Genomic DNA, 13,503 nt, shown 5'->3' with positions numbered 1-13,503 from the left:
GTAACAATATAGAGAGTCGTTGCTAACAATATTTAGGAAACAATTGCTAACATAAATATTGTTAGTACAAACTTAAAAAAAGATTTAGAAGTATTTTTCATTCAACCATAGCTCAAACAGTCTAGGAACATATAGTAAAATTTCATTTGAGTTGAGTTGTTGATTTTTGAGATTTGAAATAGGGTTGATAATTATTGAGTATATTTTTTAATGAAAAAAAGTACGATTGTTCGATCATATCATCATTTATACGATCATGTACGGTTTTGCTATGATTTAGCAATTTTGCATGATTCTGCTACGATTTTGAGCTCATTTGTATGACCTTGCTATGATTATATGAGATTCTACCTGGCTATAATCATGTTTTCAATCTGGATCATTTAGCTAAATTGGGATTGCAAAATTGTATGATCTAAATCATGATTTTGACGGTTATAATGTATACGAAACACGATTGATGCAACATCAAGATGTGAGTTATCTGTAAAGACAAACCTCATGTGACTGCTTTAATTTGATTAATTGGACGAACAGTTATGTGACTGTTGTATTATTATAACGATTACGAAATGATAGCTGATGCTATGGCAAGGGCAATAATCAATCATCAATAACACATTCCTTTTGAAAACGTTTTTAATAAAATTATATTCCCACTTGAAAACCGTTTTTCCACAAAGACTTCAAAATCGCAAATGATACAATCAATCACAAAAACTATAGAGTAAAGAATAAAAAACGAAAACGAAAGCAAAATAGAAGTGTGATGCGCACTGGTACATGCACAAACTAGCACGCCGCTGTTTTCTTGGTCAGCAAATTACTCTTTCCCCTGAAATAAAATCGAAATAAAATAAAATAGTTGTAGAAAAAATTAAGGGGGTTTGGTTTGGTCAATAAAGAATGCAACAATAACGGGGTATTACATTACATTTACATTTCTAATTTCATGAATCATCATAAATTCATACACAACCCAGATTTGTTTCTTACGACTCTCCAAAGATCCAACAACCTTCTCTTTCTCTCTGTCTCCTCTTTGCTGTACCAATAGCGTACCTTCTTCTTTTTTCTCTCTCTTTCTTCACCAAATTTCTTAAATAATTCTCAACTTTAAGGGTTTTATTGCTAACAATCTTTCATGGCTCATAATCCTTCTTCTGGTTGGTTTTCTTTTAATTTCTTGTTTTTTGTTTTCCTGCAAAATTTCTGCTTAATTTGATTGTTTTGTTATGAATTATTGTTTAGTTTAGCTACTGTGAAGTGGGTTTTTCCTGCAAATCTTTTTGGTATCTTTGCATGTTGAATATACTCGTGATTTTGACTGTTATAAATGATGATTTTGACAACTTTGATATGGGTTTTATTTTGTTTGAATATGATGTTTGATTCGAGATCAGATCATCATTATGTTTGTTTCAATTTGTTGTACAGATTTTAAGAGAATTTGGTTATATGATGATCTGGGTTATTAGTTGTTGAGTTTAATGATCAGTAAATCTCTGTTTATTACAGCTAGAATGCTGTTTAAATGCGTAATTTCCACCAAATTCTGGTATTTGAGTTAGTAATAAATCAAGAATCTAAAGAACATGAGTCAAATATGATGTTTGTATAGAAAGATTTTTGTTATAGCTCATAGGTGAATGATTATTATGATCGTTTATGAGTTGGAGTATATGGGTTCTTTTGGTAGGTACAAATGGTAAAATGAAGGATGATAAACCGCTGGTGGTTTGCTTTGGGGAAATGCTGATTGATTTTGTGCCCACGGCTGCTGGAGTGTCGCTTGCTGAGGCACCTTCATTTGCTAAAGCTGCTGGTGGCGCTCCTGCTAATGTTGCTGTTGGAGTATCACGATTAGGAGGTTCCTCAGCTTTCGTTGGAAAGGTAGAATTACTTCAATTTGGTCCTTTGTTTACCTAATTCTGAATGTTTCTGTTTTCGAAACCTAGTTTGATGCTATTAGGAAACTTAATGAGTGAAGAGTTCATTGCCGTTAAATCCACATTGTTAACCATGTTTGATGCTCATTTTTAAAGCACTTGGAGGAATATATTTAGAGGCTAAAGTTCTGTTAATCAGAAAAACTTTCTTTAGCTTTGCCTTATTTGAGCAAAAGTAGATGTAATTTGTCCACAATTTAATCACAGTGGAAGAATCCGCTAAATGAATGCTTCATGTCATTAGTCCAAGTATCTTATAGGGAAATGTAGGTAATCAGAAGTATTTTAGGCTAATGTATTACTCTCTGCACTTGTTGTTTGGTTAGTTCCAGTGTGGCTATGTGTGGTTTCCAACAATATCTGATGAGCTGCTGCTCTCTATGTTTATGCTTTTCTGATTGTTTTTAGGACTTTTGCCACCTTGTATATTGATTGAACAGAATCAATGCTCACGAAAAATATAATTCTACTGCTTTATGTTTATGCTTTTTTGATTTTTTTTTTCATTTTTAATTAGGTGGGAAAGGATGAGTTTGGCTTCATGTTAGCTGACATTTTGAAGCAAAATAAAGTAAATAATTCAGGCATGAGATTTGATCCCGGGGCAAGGACAGCACTGGCTTTCGTTACTTTGAGAGCTGATGGAGAGCGTGAATTTCTCTTTTTCCGCAATCCAAGTGCTGATATGCTCCTTCAAGAATCTGAGCTTGATAAAGACCTACTTGAGAAGGTGTGTTATTGATAGTTGAATTTTTAATATTCTATTTACCTCTAGAAACTTGCTTATTTCTTCTGTGGCTGCTTGGGAATTGAACTCTTACTGTGACTGTAATCTTAATGTAGGCGAGGATCTTGCACTATGGTTCAATTAGCTTGATTGAGGAACCTTGCAGATCAGCTCATCTTGCTGCAATGAAAATTGTGAAGAAGGCAGGTGGTTTCCTTTCTTATGATCCCAATTTACGAAAGCAATTATGGTCATCAGAGGAAGCTGCTAGGGTTGGCATAATGAGCATATGGGAACAAGCTGATATGATTAAGGTATAAATTTCGGGAGGAAAAATCTTGAGTTTTTTATTATGAGCTGAAAATTACTAATCTGCTAATCATGTTTAACTGTGCACATGTGATTTTAAGACTGTTATTTTTGCGGCAGGTAAGTGAAGACGAAATCACATTCTTGACTGGTGGTGAGGACCCATACGACGATAATGTTGTCATGAAGCTCTTTCATTCCAATCTTAAGCTCTTGATTGTGACTGAAGGGTCAGAAGGTTGCAGATACTACACTCAGGTAAGCAAGTTGATTAGGGCATTCTATATCTAGTATTAGTCCAATGATTCTCTTGAGATATCTTCTTTTCTGGTAATTGCTGCTTTATCTTTAAGCTAGCGAAATGCATGTAGTTAACGTTACTCTTGGTGAAATGATTATGGAACCTTTAGCTTCTTTTAACAATATTTCAAACTGACAAGAATTTTAACTATGCCCTTATTTTGCAGACATTTAAGGGTAGGGTTGGTAGTGTGAAAGTTAAACCTGTGGACACAACCGGTGCAGGCGATGCATTTGTGGGAGGATTTCTAAACATTTTAGCCTCTGACTTGAAATTATTGAAGGTAATTAATTGCAGGACATGAAAGATACTTTATCATGCTTCAATTTGCCCATTAGGGCTGTACTGTGTTTAATTTTTAATGCATTTTGTGCTGTATATATGTATAATCATGTGCCGTGTATATCAGTATATTTCTGATGCTCAATAAATTAATGATGATGATGCAACTGCTCATAGTGGAAAAATGCATGGAGCAGGCTGCTGGATGGGATCACTAGAACGATTTATTTATTCTTACTACCACACACTTGTACAGTAGAAAAGAAGCTATATGGACCTTCCTACATATGCAAATGTGACGTAATGTAGTCGATGACAACATAATAAAATAGTAATGTGAATACAGACAGACAGGTATTTTTGATTAATTTTCTTCAGAATTGCCTATGACAAATTTAGTTGATAGAAGAGGCAGAGATGATCACTCGCAGCCTATGTTATTCTCCTAGATGATCTTGCTCTGCCTGTTATACACTGATATTCAAATACCTGTCGCACATTAAATTGTAATCCTATAAGTCCTACATGTTTAGATCAAGCTTTATACCCACTGGAAGGTCCAGTTGCTGATTAAGGTTTCTTCTCGTTTGTCACTCTTGGTCTTGGACCTAGCTGAGAATTTACATTAGAGGTAGCCTGTAGGTTGGTTAAGACCAACCCAACCTGGCTTATGAGCCAATTGGTGACCAGTCCCTTTTTATCTAGTCTGTCCCAACCAAGCCCTATGGTAGCTTGTCCGCTATCACATCTCTGTTCTTTTCTCTTCTAGTTGGTGCTGGATGCTGCTGCCACCTTGGCTTTTCAGTTAAATTAGCTTGATTGAATATAAATATGCAGTTTTGTGCAATTAGTTTGGCAATTTGTATTGGAAAGTTAAGTTTTAGCTCTTCTTGCAGGATGAAAAGCGGTTAAGGGATGCTTTGTATTTTGCAAATGCATGTGGTGCTGTTACGGTTACGAAGAGAGGAGCCATTCCTGGTTTACCAACAAGAGATGAAGTCCTTGAAATCTTGCAACAAGTGTGATACAAATTATAGGCACATTCTTTTTTGAGTAATATTGTGTATTTGATGTAATTCTAGGCTGATAGTTTACCCTTTTTAGGGTGCAAAATATATACAGTAGTTCTTTTTGGTTTCAAATTACTGTAGCTTTTCGGTTTTAAGTTGATAGGTTAATCCTATTTCAGACTGAGTAGAAGCTGTATCATCGCCAAGTTAATTCTTTTAGCTTGTTTGATGTTGGTGTATGATTGTATTGCACCATTATTTTCTGAATAAAAGGTAGCATTCTTGTATTATATGTTTTGTAAAAATGTTATTTTACGAAAGCAGTATGGGTAGAAGACTCTAGGAGTGCTATTAATGCAATTGGGAGCCAATGAAATTTGCTGTTTTGTATGATACTCAATCCTATACGAGTATTATCTTACTTTCTTACCTTATGAAAGTATTACAACAATGTAATTGTGTTCGGACACTTTGACAAGTTGACATTTTCAAAACTTTCATGAACTTCTTAAAATCAAATTAGATCATGTAACAGTTTAAACCCGAATATGAATTGCTAGCCAATAGGGGGAAGAAGTATTTTAACCATACAAAAAAAGGTCAAATATTTTAAATTGCTATCTAACGTTCCAGCGAGTAAGCAAGATCCTATTTGATAATTAGAGATATTAACAGTCAAGTTTATGCATTAAACAAGCATGACATAACAAACTTACCAACTAAAAAAAAATGGTTTGTATAATTGTATATTAAAAAAATAAAATAAATTACTCCATATTAATTTTAAAAGGATCTTGCTAACAAGCGCCACGAGACATTAGATAAGAGATTAATATATTACATAAAATAATATCAAGTTCGGAATGCATGACAAAATCACGCGTTGATCGGTGTAATTAATGTTAATTTCACTATAATATTTCACTAGATGGAAGCCCGTGTGATGCACAGTTTTTTCATCTAAGATTTTTAATTATTTGATTTATTGTATTTAATAATTTCAAACAAAATTACAAAAGTTTAATATTTATCTTTTTTTTACTATAATTTATAATGAATTTATTAAATATAAATAAATTGTAAATATGATATTTTTTTCCGTTATATAAAATCTTTAATGTGAAATGATAAATTTTTAATAATTTAAATCCTAAATCATTATTCATTGTTTTGCCATATCTTTTATTTCGATAGAATCACCAACCTCGCCCACAACAAACCTACTACATCAATGGATAAATTGAACCGTGAAATGTTAGTCAAACTAAAATTGATATAAATTAAATCTTTACATTTATATAAAATAAATCAATATATTTACCAATAAATGAAAAATTGTTGCGATATAAAATCAAATCTATGCATTGGAATTTTTTCATCATCTCCAAAAATAACCAAAGTCATCCATATATTAAGTATACAACATCTAATTGTATGCCATTACATAAATAAATAATCGTTAAGTATCCTAAATAAATACAATGTAACTAATAATTACAAATATATAAATTTAAACATAAGATTTTAAAAATTACCCGGATATTGATGACCTAAAACTAACACAAAATTACTAACACAAAATTCGCTTGATGGGGTTTTGTATTGATACGAAATTTTATTTGTGTCGTATGATGTGTTAGATCTGCATGTAAAAAAACATTTAGTAAATTAAACATAAACATATAATCGTTGAGTATCCCAAATTAATACAATGTAAATAATAGTTAGAAATACTAATTTAAACATAGGATTTTAAAAATTAAGTTAAAATTACCCGGCCATTGATGACCAAAAATTAACACAAAATTACTAACACAAAATTCGCTTGATGGGTTTTTTTTATTGATACGAAATTTTGTTTGTGTCGTATGATATGTGTCAATTTATAATGGTAGGTATCACAAATTTTAATTTAATTATAATTAACGAACAATTTGTATTTCTTATCATAAATACTATCAAAATTTATCTTATAATGATAGGTATCAAACTTTATTATAAGCGTTTTTCATTTAAATATTTCTTAGTATATTTTTTTTGGATTTCTTACCCTCGTAGTATTGAATTAATAAATTTCTCTTTTCCTATATTTTTACTTTACTTTATTTTATTTCATTAAAATAATTTAATTCTTGGATTATAATCTACGTGGCATTAAACTTTTAGTTATATCAAATTTAATTCGTTAGTTTTATCTAGGTGGCGACATAATTTTTTAATTCAAAAATAAAATACAAATCTTTCTTCTTATTGGTCGAAATAAGTATATTTCTTATGTGGCGCTCCCAATGCTCTCCAAAAATATCTACTTTATTTATAGATATTAAATTTTTAGCTATCAAATCTAACGCTTCGGGACACTAGTTAGCTTTTGCCATTTTAAAATTTTTGGCCATTATACACTATGACCATCCGGATTTGATGTAATGATTCACGTGAAGTCTAAAACCAGTTGTATTTCCCAAATCCCAATTATGAATCCAATTGCAGCATCACTAATCTATCCTACTTGATCTCTCTCTTACGCTAACATTTTTACACTTTTAACATTCTTCATTCATTCATTCTTCTCCCCTTTCCATTAATCATAATCAATCACCAGATCTACCTCCATTTTCGTGTTCTTCCAGAAGATCCTAGAATTCAACAATGGCGAACAATGCTAATCCCTCGTTAATGTCGGAGATTGGCCCCGATGGTCTCTTTCGAGAAGCTCCTGTCATCGCTTACACTGAAAAGGTCTCTCTTTTTTATTTATTTATTTATTTATTAAAATCTGATTTTCTAATGTTAGGTTTTTGGTGTTGATGATAGATTATCGAGCAGGAAAAAGTTCAACTCCAGAAGTAAGTTTTGATTCTTTTTTGTTTTTTTGTTGAAGTTAATTTAATTGATTGCGTTATTGAGCATAATTCAAGCTACATTTGTGAAATTAGTGGAAATTGATGAGGAATTTGTGAAAAATTGCGCAGTTGTAGTTTGATTGTTCTACATTTGTTAGCTTTCGTTGAATTGAGTAATCAAGATTTGAGTAGTGATTACTATTCAAGAGTTGTGCAGTGTTGCTTTGATTAATGTCTTTAATTATGCTAGTGTTCAATTTTCTTTTTAACATTTTGTGAAATGAGTGAAATTTGTGCTGAAGCGCTGTAAAATTGAAATCGTCAAATTATCACGTATTGCTGACTATTACGAGTGCTATAGCGGATCGGCTTATTATGTTCTAATAAGTTTTAATTTGAAGGTATCAATTACGCTGTCGAGCAAACTTCTTTTTAAAGTTGCAAAATCAGTAAAAATTGTGCTGAAGGCTGTGAGAATTGAAAACCCGAAGTTTGTTGGATTAGTACAGGGGATTGGCTTATTGTGTCGTTTAGAGTCTTGAGTATCCAATGTTGAGCTATGAAGAAAGCCAAGATTAGTATAAATAGTCCAGACTGTAAATAGTCAAGCCATTTAGCTAGCATCATCTTTGTCTTTTATATCCTCCATAAGATTAGAAAATAGCGAGACAAAGGTTTTTGATCATCCTTGTATTATTGAATCAGTGAATTTGTGCTTGCAAATGACTTAAAGTTATGTCGAAGGCTGTGACAATTGAAATCCTGAAGCTTATTACAGGATACGAAGTATGTTGTTGTGAGGCTTATTATATATGTGCAGAATTACTTGCAAGTACCAAACTCTAATGAGAGAAGTCATTGAGCTGGTATCATTTTTTTCTTATGCCCTCCTGTGAGGAAGAAATTTAGGCTGTCAAGTAATCATTCTTGTGTTTAAAGGACCTTGTTTTGTTCGTAAGAAGCTGTAGGCTTCATTGCTTCATGGTCTATCTCAGCATGAGGAATCGTGTTTGCTGACTAAATGTGCGGATTAATTGCCTTTTCGCTATTAATTATATTTATGAAAAGAGGAATAGCATTAACCAGACATGTATTGCATTGATCATGTATGTCATTGTTTTACTTTGTCATTTCTCAAAGTTATGTATTGTATATTACTGCATCCTTGCATGGATGCTGGTCTTATTGGATCTTCTTTTTGCTGCATTTGTCAGATATATAGAGGAAAATTATTCAAAAATTCGTGATGTTGAACGTGAATTTGCCAACCTCAATTTGGAGCTGAAACTTACGGCAGGATCAAAGCATGCAGGTTAGCTTTGCTATATGTATTGTTGACTTTAATTTTTTTTATTAGCCTTCCTCCTATCTCTATACATGTTTAGAATGGAATTAGTTTAAGAGATTGCATTAAATTAATGTAAGAATAGAGGAGGATGCCAAAGTAAAAATAATGTAGGCTTGTGCATCTACCAACTGTTTACACCAATCAACTTGGAACATATGAATATGGTAAAAAGGACAAACATTGTAGAATAGAGGTGGATTTTTTTATTTTGTGGGGGAGTCTAAAAAGAAACTTATTTGCTGATATTTGCAGCTTTTGAACACTTGAGAAAGAAGATTGAGCTTCAAAATGAGCAGATTAAAGTGGCTAAGGTCAAGGAAGAACAAGCAAAAAAGGTTCTTACTTCTTTACTTGCGTTGGCAATTTATGTTGGCAGTGACAATGTTAGTTGTTCTTCAGATCCTACCACCTCATTGGTTTATTATATTTTTTTGAGTCTTATAGATATTGCTTCAATAGGAAATCATGCTGGACTACCATGGGAGAACAGTATCTACGTCTTCTTTAGATTGATCTTTTGTCATCTCGAATTGTTGCAATTTTATTGGTTTTATGTCTCTCAAATTGATTCCTTTTGCACCATGGTTGTGTACTTGTGTATCTATGGGTTTACCAAAGCAATATGAGGAAGAGAGTGGCTTATTGTATGCTATTTTCTGACAACATAGTTTCGGTAGATAAAACGGAAAGAGTATTGCTGATAAGTTAGAAATTTTGAAAAAAATAAAAATAAAAACATTAGAATCACAAAGTTATTCAAAACTTCCAGTTGTGTTGAAAAAATTGCCTACTTTTTTAAAGTTTTAACAGGGTGGGATACCTCGACCTTGCGATCAAAAGTTAAACAAAGATGATACCAAAAGTATAGCCTTTTCCAATTAAGGAGACATTTATCCCAAGGGAATATATGTGTTTGGGGGGTGGGGGGGAGGGAGGGTAATTTTGTACCATTTCCATACAAGAACTCCTTTGTGTCTTTTCTCAAGAGCAATAACAAGTTTTTTAAGAATCCTGTGAAATTTCACCAGTATACTGGATTGTTATTGCAGTACTTTTTATTTATAGATTTGTGTACCAAATGCACCATATTTTGGAATATATATACCATGTTTCTGTATCAGTGCGTTTGATTTGTTATATTCAATTTTACAAATTGTGTTGGCTAAATATTTTCTGAATGCCAGGTATGGGAGGCTGCTTTAAAAGTTGTTCAGGATAAGGAATTAGTAAAGCAGAAGCTATGTGAGGACCTGAACCAATTGGTATATCCGTATATCTCATGTTTTATGTGCTTGAATACTTGTATATATGTGCTGTTTCCTGACGCCACTATCTATACTAGGTCCAAGAAAGCAGTAACTCCCAGTATGCAAGACTTGAGCAGTTGAAAAGGCGGCTAGAAGCTTTGAATCCTGGAAGAACGTCAACATCTATTATGCCTGTATGTTGTTTCCGATATGCACGTTGTTTGGAGATATTGTTTTCTTTGTTGGTTAAAGGTTTATCAAAATGGCACCTGTTTACGGTCTTTGTTTTGGCACTCTGTTCTATTATTTTGAGGAAATTGCGAGAATTTAGATAATTTTGTGTTTCCTTTCACACAATCAAAATCAACGGAATTGTTGTTCCATTTGCTTGCTGGACTAGTAAACATGAAGCTGCTCCCACTCTATCTCTGCTTCATATTTATTTATTTTTTGGGGGCCGTTAAAAAGATGGAGGTACGGAAATGTGCGTGTTAAGGTGGATGTGCGGGAACACTCTAAGAGATAGAATCAGAAATGAGGTTATTCGCAAGAAAGTAGGTGTGGCAGGCATTGCAGACAAACTAAGAGAAAATCGCCTGCGTTGGTTTGGTCATGTAAGATGGAGACCCGAGGGTGCACCGGTTCGAAGAGTGGAAGAGTGGGAACATGGAGGGGTTAAACGAGGGAGAGGGAGACCGAAAATGACTTGGTTGGAAGGAGTTAGGAAGTATATGGATTTGCATGAAGATGAAGCATTGGATCGTAAGGGATGGAGGAGGAAGATTTATGTCGATGACTACACGGAATAATCAAATTTGGTTCATGTAACCGACCCCACTTATGGGATTAAGGCTTTGATTGATTGATTGATTTATTTTGGGGGCGGGGGATTGGGTGAGTGGTTGGAGAAGGTGGAAATCTGGCTTTGCTTCTATAATGACTCTTTATTTCTAATTATACTGGTTATATGCTCTTTGCCAGAGTTTCGCAATGAATTGTTGAACTTTCTTTATTAGAGCCATTAAACTACTTCTCTAGAAGATATATAGCGTAGACTGCTTGTAACAAATCAGTGTTGTGGAAATATTGATTGCATCAACCAATTGAGGTAAACTTTATGGGATGCAGGGAGAGTGTGTGCACTCCTCATTTTTCACCTCCACAAATGTATCTGTTTTATCAGGGCTTTTGAAGGAGAGAGAGGTGTATAATAAGTAGTAGCAAAAATAATAGCAAAAATCGATATTAGTTCCATTAAAACAACTGAGATATGTGGTGTAGGTTTTGGATGAGGAGCAATATATATGTTCTACTTGTGTTGACTAAAGATGGATGATTTATGGGTGCTAAGACTGAGTTTCTGTTTGATGTTGTCATGGAATTTTGCAGGATAGCACGCCAAATAATGCATCAGCTGTTGCTTTGACACAAGAAGGAAATGGGGTGGTTTCAAACATTCCAAGTCAAGGAAATGATGATACTCATGAAAGTGTACCCACTGTTAATGCTCATAATCAATCACCAAGTGCTGATGGAGAAGGAAGAGGGAAGAAGAAAAGCCTATTACAAGGAAAAGGAAGAGGAGTTGGGGCATTGTCAAGAGGGAGAGGGTCTGTGACTGGCTGGACTGGTGCTGGATTTGACGTGGATACTAGAAGTTGAGTAGATCTCGGTGGCACGTCAAGTTTTGTGATGAGAAAAGTGTCTCCGATTATTTGCAAAAGGTACACTTATTTATTTTAGATTCATTACATCCTGTTATAGGTTGGATTAGATCTTCATTTGTGAATAGTGATTGTCTCATTTACATTAGAGTTTAGATGTTAGAATATCTTATTGCAGTTCAAACTCATATCAATAACGTTAGCTGCTCAAGCAATTTGTCTTGTGAGTCGTGTTTATTGTTTGCTGTAGTTCATTTGTAAATTGAGCTTTTCTGCCGGTCAGACTTATCTTGGGATGAATTCACCTTGATACTTCAGAATGTTCAGATCAATAATATTTCTTTTTCTGTAATTTTGGTGCTTTCTCATGAGCTTTGCTCTCACCACGTTGTCTCACTTGTCTGCATTCCACCTTTAGGTCTATATAAGCCTTTCTACAACATTTTAAATCAAAATGATCATATATTGGCTGTAGCTCATAAAGTTGCATATGGAAGGGGTAGCGATTTATAACAGAGAACATTTAGGCCGGCTAGCTGGACTTGTTTGTTCTCACTTTTGATGCATCATGTTTGTAAGATGTTTCCGTGATTTCATCTGAAGCCTTCTTGTTCTCCTAAGAGGGGGAATTTCGCTGTGTGTTCTTGGGTGGTACTGAAGTTTCCAACTTTGTTAGTCGTATAGTTCATTTGTAAGGTGTAGGCCTCATTGCAGGAAAACCCTCACGGCCATCCTTCAAACCTATAGAATTTAGTGAATACATAGTCACCTCAGGATGAGCATAATAGCTTGTGAGACTTCTGAACTTTCTATGTCTGGAGCAAACTGTGTTAGGACAGGTTCTAGGCAGCCCTGTGTTATTAGTTTATTACTACTTACTTTCAATTCTTATGATATGAATTAATCCTTTTTTTTTTTAATTATTAGTAATACTGTGCTCTTTAAAAACCCTAATCGCTAAGATGAATTAACTATGCCTGAGCCTCTGAGCGCACTTGTATCAGTTTTATCAATTCTCTCGTCGACATATGAGGTGTAGGAGGCATGAGGAAAGTGTGGAAAGACAAGAGTTAAGGCAGGAATAGATCCCTTTGTTTGTCCTCACAGTAAGAGGAGGGACTGAGGCAAAGGAAAGACAAATCTCCAGGTATTGTCATGGCTAATTGAATATCAACATTCAACAATCACGTCAAAACCTGGAAGAAATCGTACTCTTACCAGCCAAGCCTTCCCCATCATAAATTCGGAAATATATCCAGAAATTAGAAAGATCTAAGTGAAATTAAAACCCCGACGCCCCACCACCACCACCAAAAAAAAAAAAAAAAAAAAGAAAAGAAAATTCCAGAGTGGAAATGGACTGATGATATAATGATGGAGCTCTGAATGTAGTACAAGTACTGGGTCATATTTTTCTGTTTTCATCACATTCAATTTTTGGCAGCTTATATCAAGCTGACGCGAAGGTCCACCACCAGCTATATAATCACAGGACTGCAATATCCTTAAAAGGACATTAGATAGAGGGTTGGATGTGATAGTTATTTTATTTGGAACCCAGATTCTGTTTTTAAACAGCTAGTCAACTTTCAATTTTCAGGCAATTACCATTACTTTCACAGTGTCACTACCTATTCCTGTTCTTACAGGTTAATGTTGTATCCTGTTGGTACTTTCAGTTTTGGGAAGCATAGGGGTTTAGATAGTAGATTTGTCTAATGGTTTGAGACTTTGAGTAGGTAATTACATGTTTAGGCTAGGTTAATTTTGGGTCGATTTTACATTTTGGGGTATCAAGTTAAAAGCAACTTTTGAGCTAGGAT

At 34.0% G+C, this 13,503-nt stretch overlaps 2 protein-coding genes across 2 annotated transcripts; both read left to right on the top strand.

Moving 5' to 3' along the window:
• Window positions 1-870: 870 nt before the first annotated feature.
• LOC110697143 (probable fructokinase-7) lies at window positions 871-4,868 on the top strand. The gene is made up of 7 exons (XM_021874489.1): window positions 871-1,166; window positions 1,700-1,893; window positions 2,467-2,679; window positions 2,793-2,990; window positions 3,106-3,243; window positions 3,453-3,569; window positions 4,465-4,868. The coding sequence occupies exons 1-7, from the start codon at window positions 1,145-1,147 to the stop codon at window positions 4,591-4,593; spliced, it is 1,011 nt and encodes a 336-aa protein (XP_021730181.1). The 5' UTR covers window positions 871-1,144; the 3' UTR covers window positions 4,594-4,868.
• Window positions 4,869-6,987: 2,119 nt separating this feature from the next.
• LOC110697140 lies at window positions 6,988-12,032 on the top strand. Its single transcript, XM_021874487.1, has 7 exons — window positions 6,988-7,317; window positions 7,393-7,424; window positions 8,636-8,733; window positions 9,022-9,104; window positions 9,954-10,031; window positions 10,112-10,210; window positions 11,406-12,032. Exons 1-7 carry the CDS (start codon window positions 7,228-7,230, stop codon window positions 11,676-11,678), a joined length of 753 nt encoding a protein of 250 aa, XP_021730179.1. The 5' UTR covers window positions 6,988-7,227; the 3' UTR covers window positions 11,679-12,032.
• The last annotated feature ends 1,471 nt before the right edge of the window (window positions 12,033-13,503 follow it).

The sequence above is a fragment of the Chenopodium quinoa genome, unplaced genomic scaffold (assembly GCF_001683475.1).
Source record: "Chenopodium quinoa cultivar QQ74 unplaced genomic scaffold, ASM168347v1, whole genome shotgun sequence".
Lineage (NCBI taxonomy): Eukaryota > Viridiplantae > Streptophyta > Magnoliopsida > Caryophyllales > Amaranthaceae > Chenopodium > Chenopodium quinoa.
This window is presented reverse-complemented; position numbering and strand designations above follow the sequence as displayed.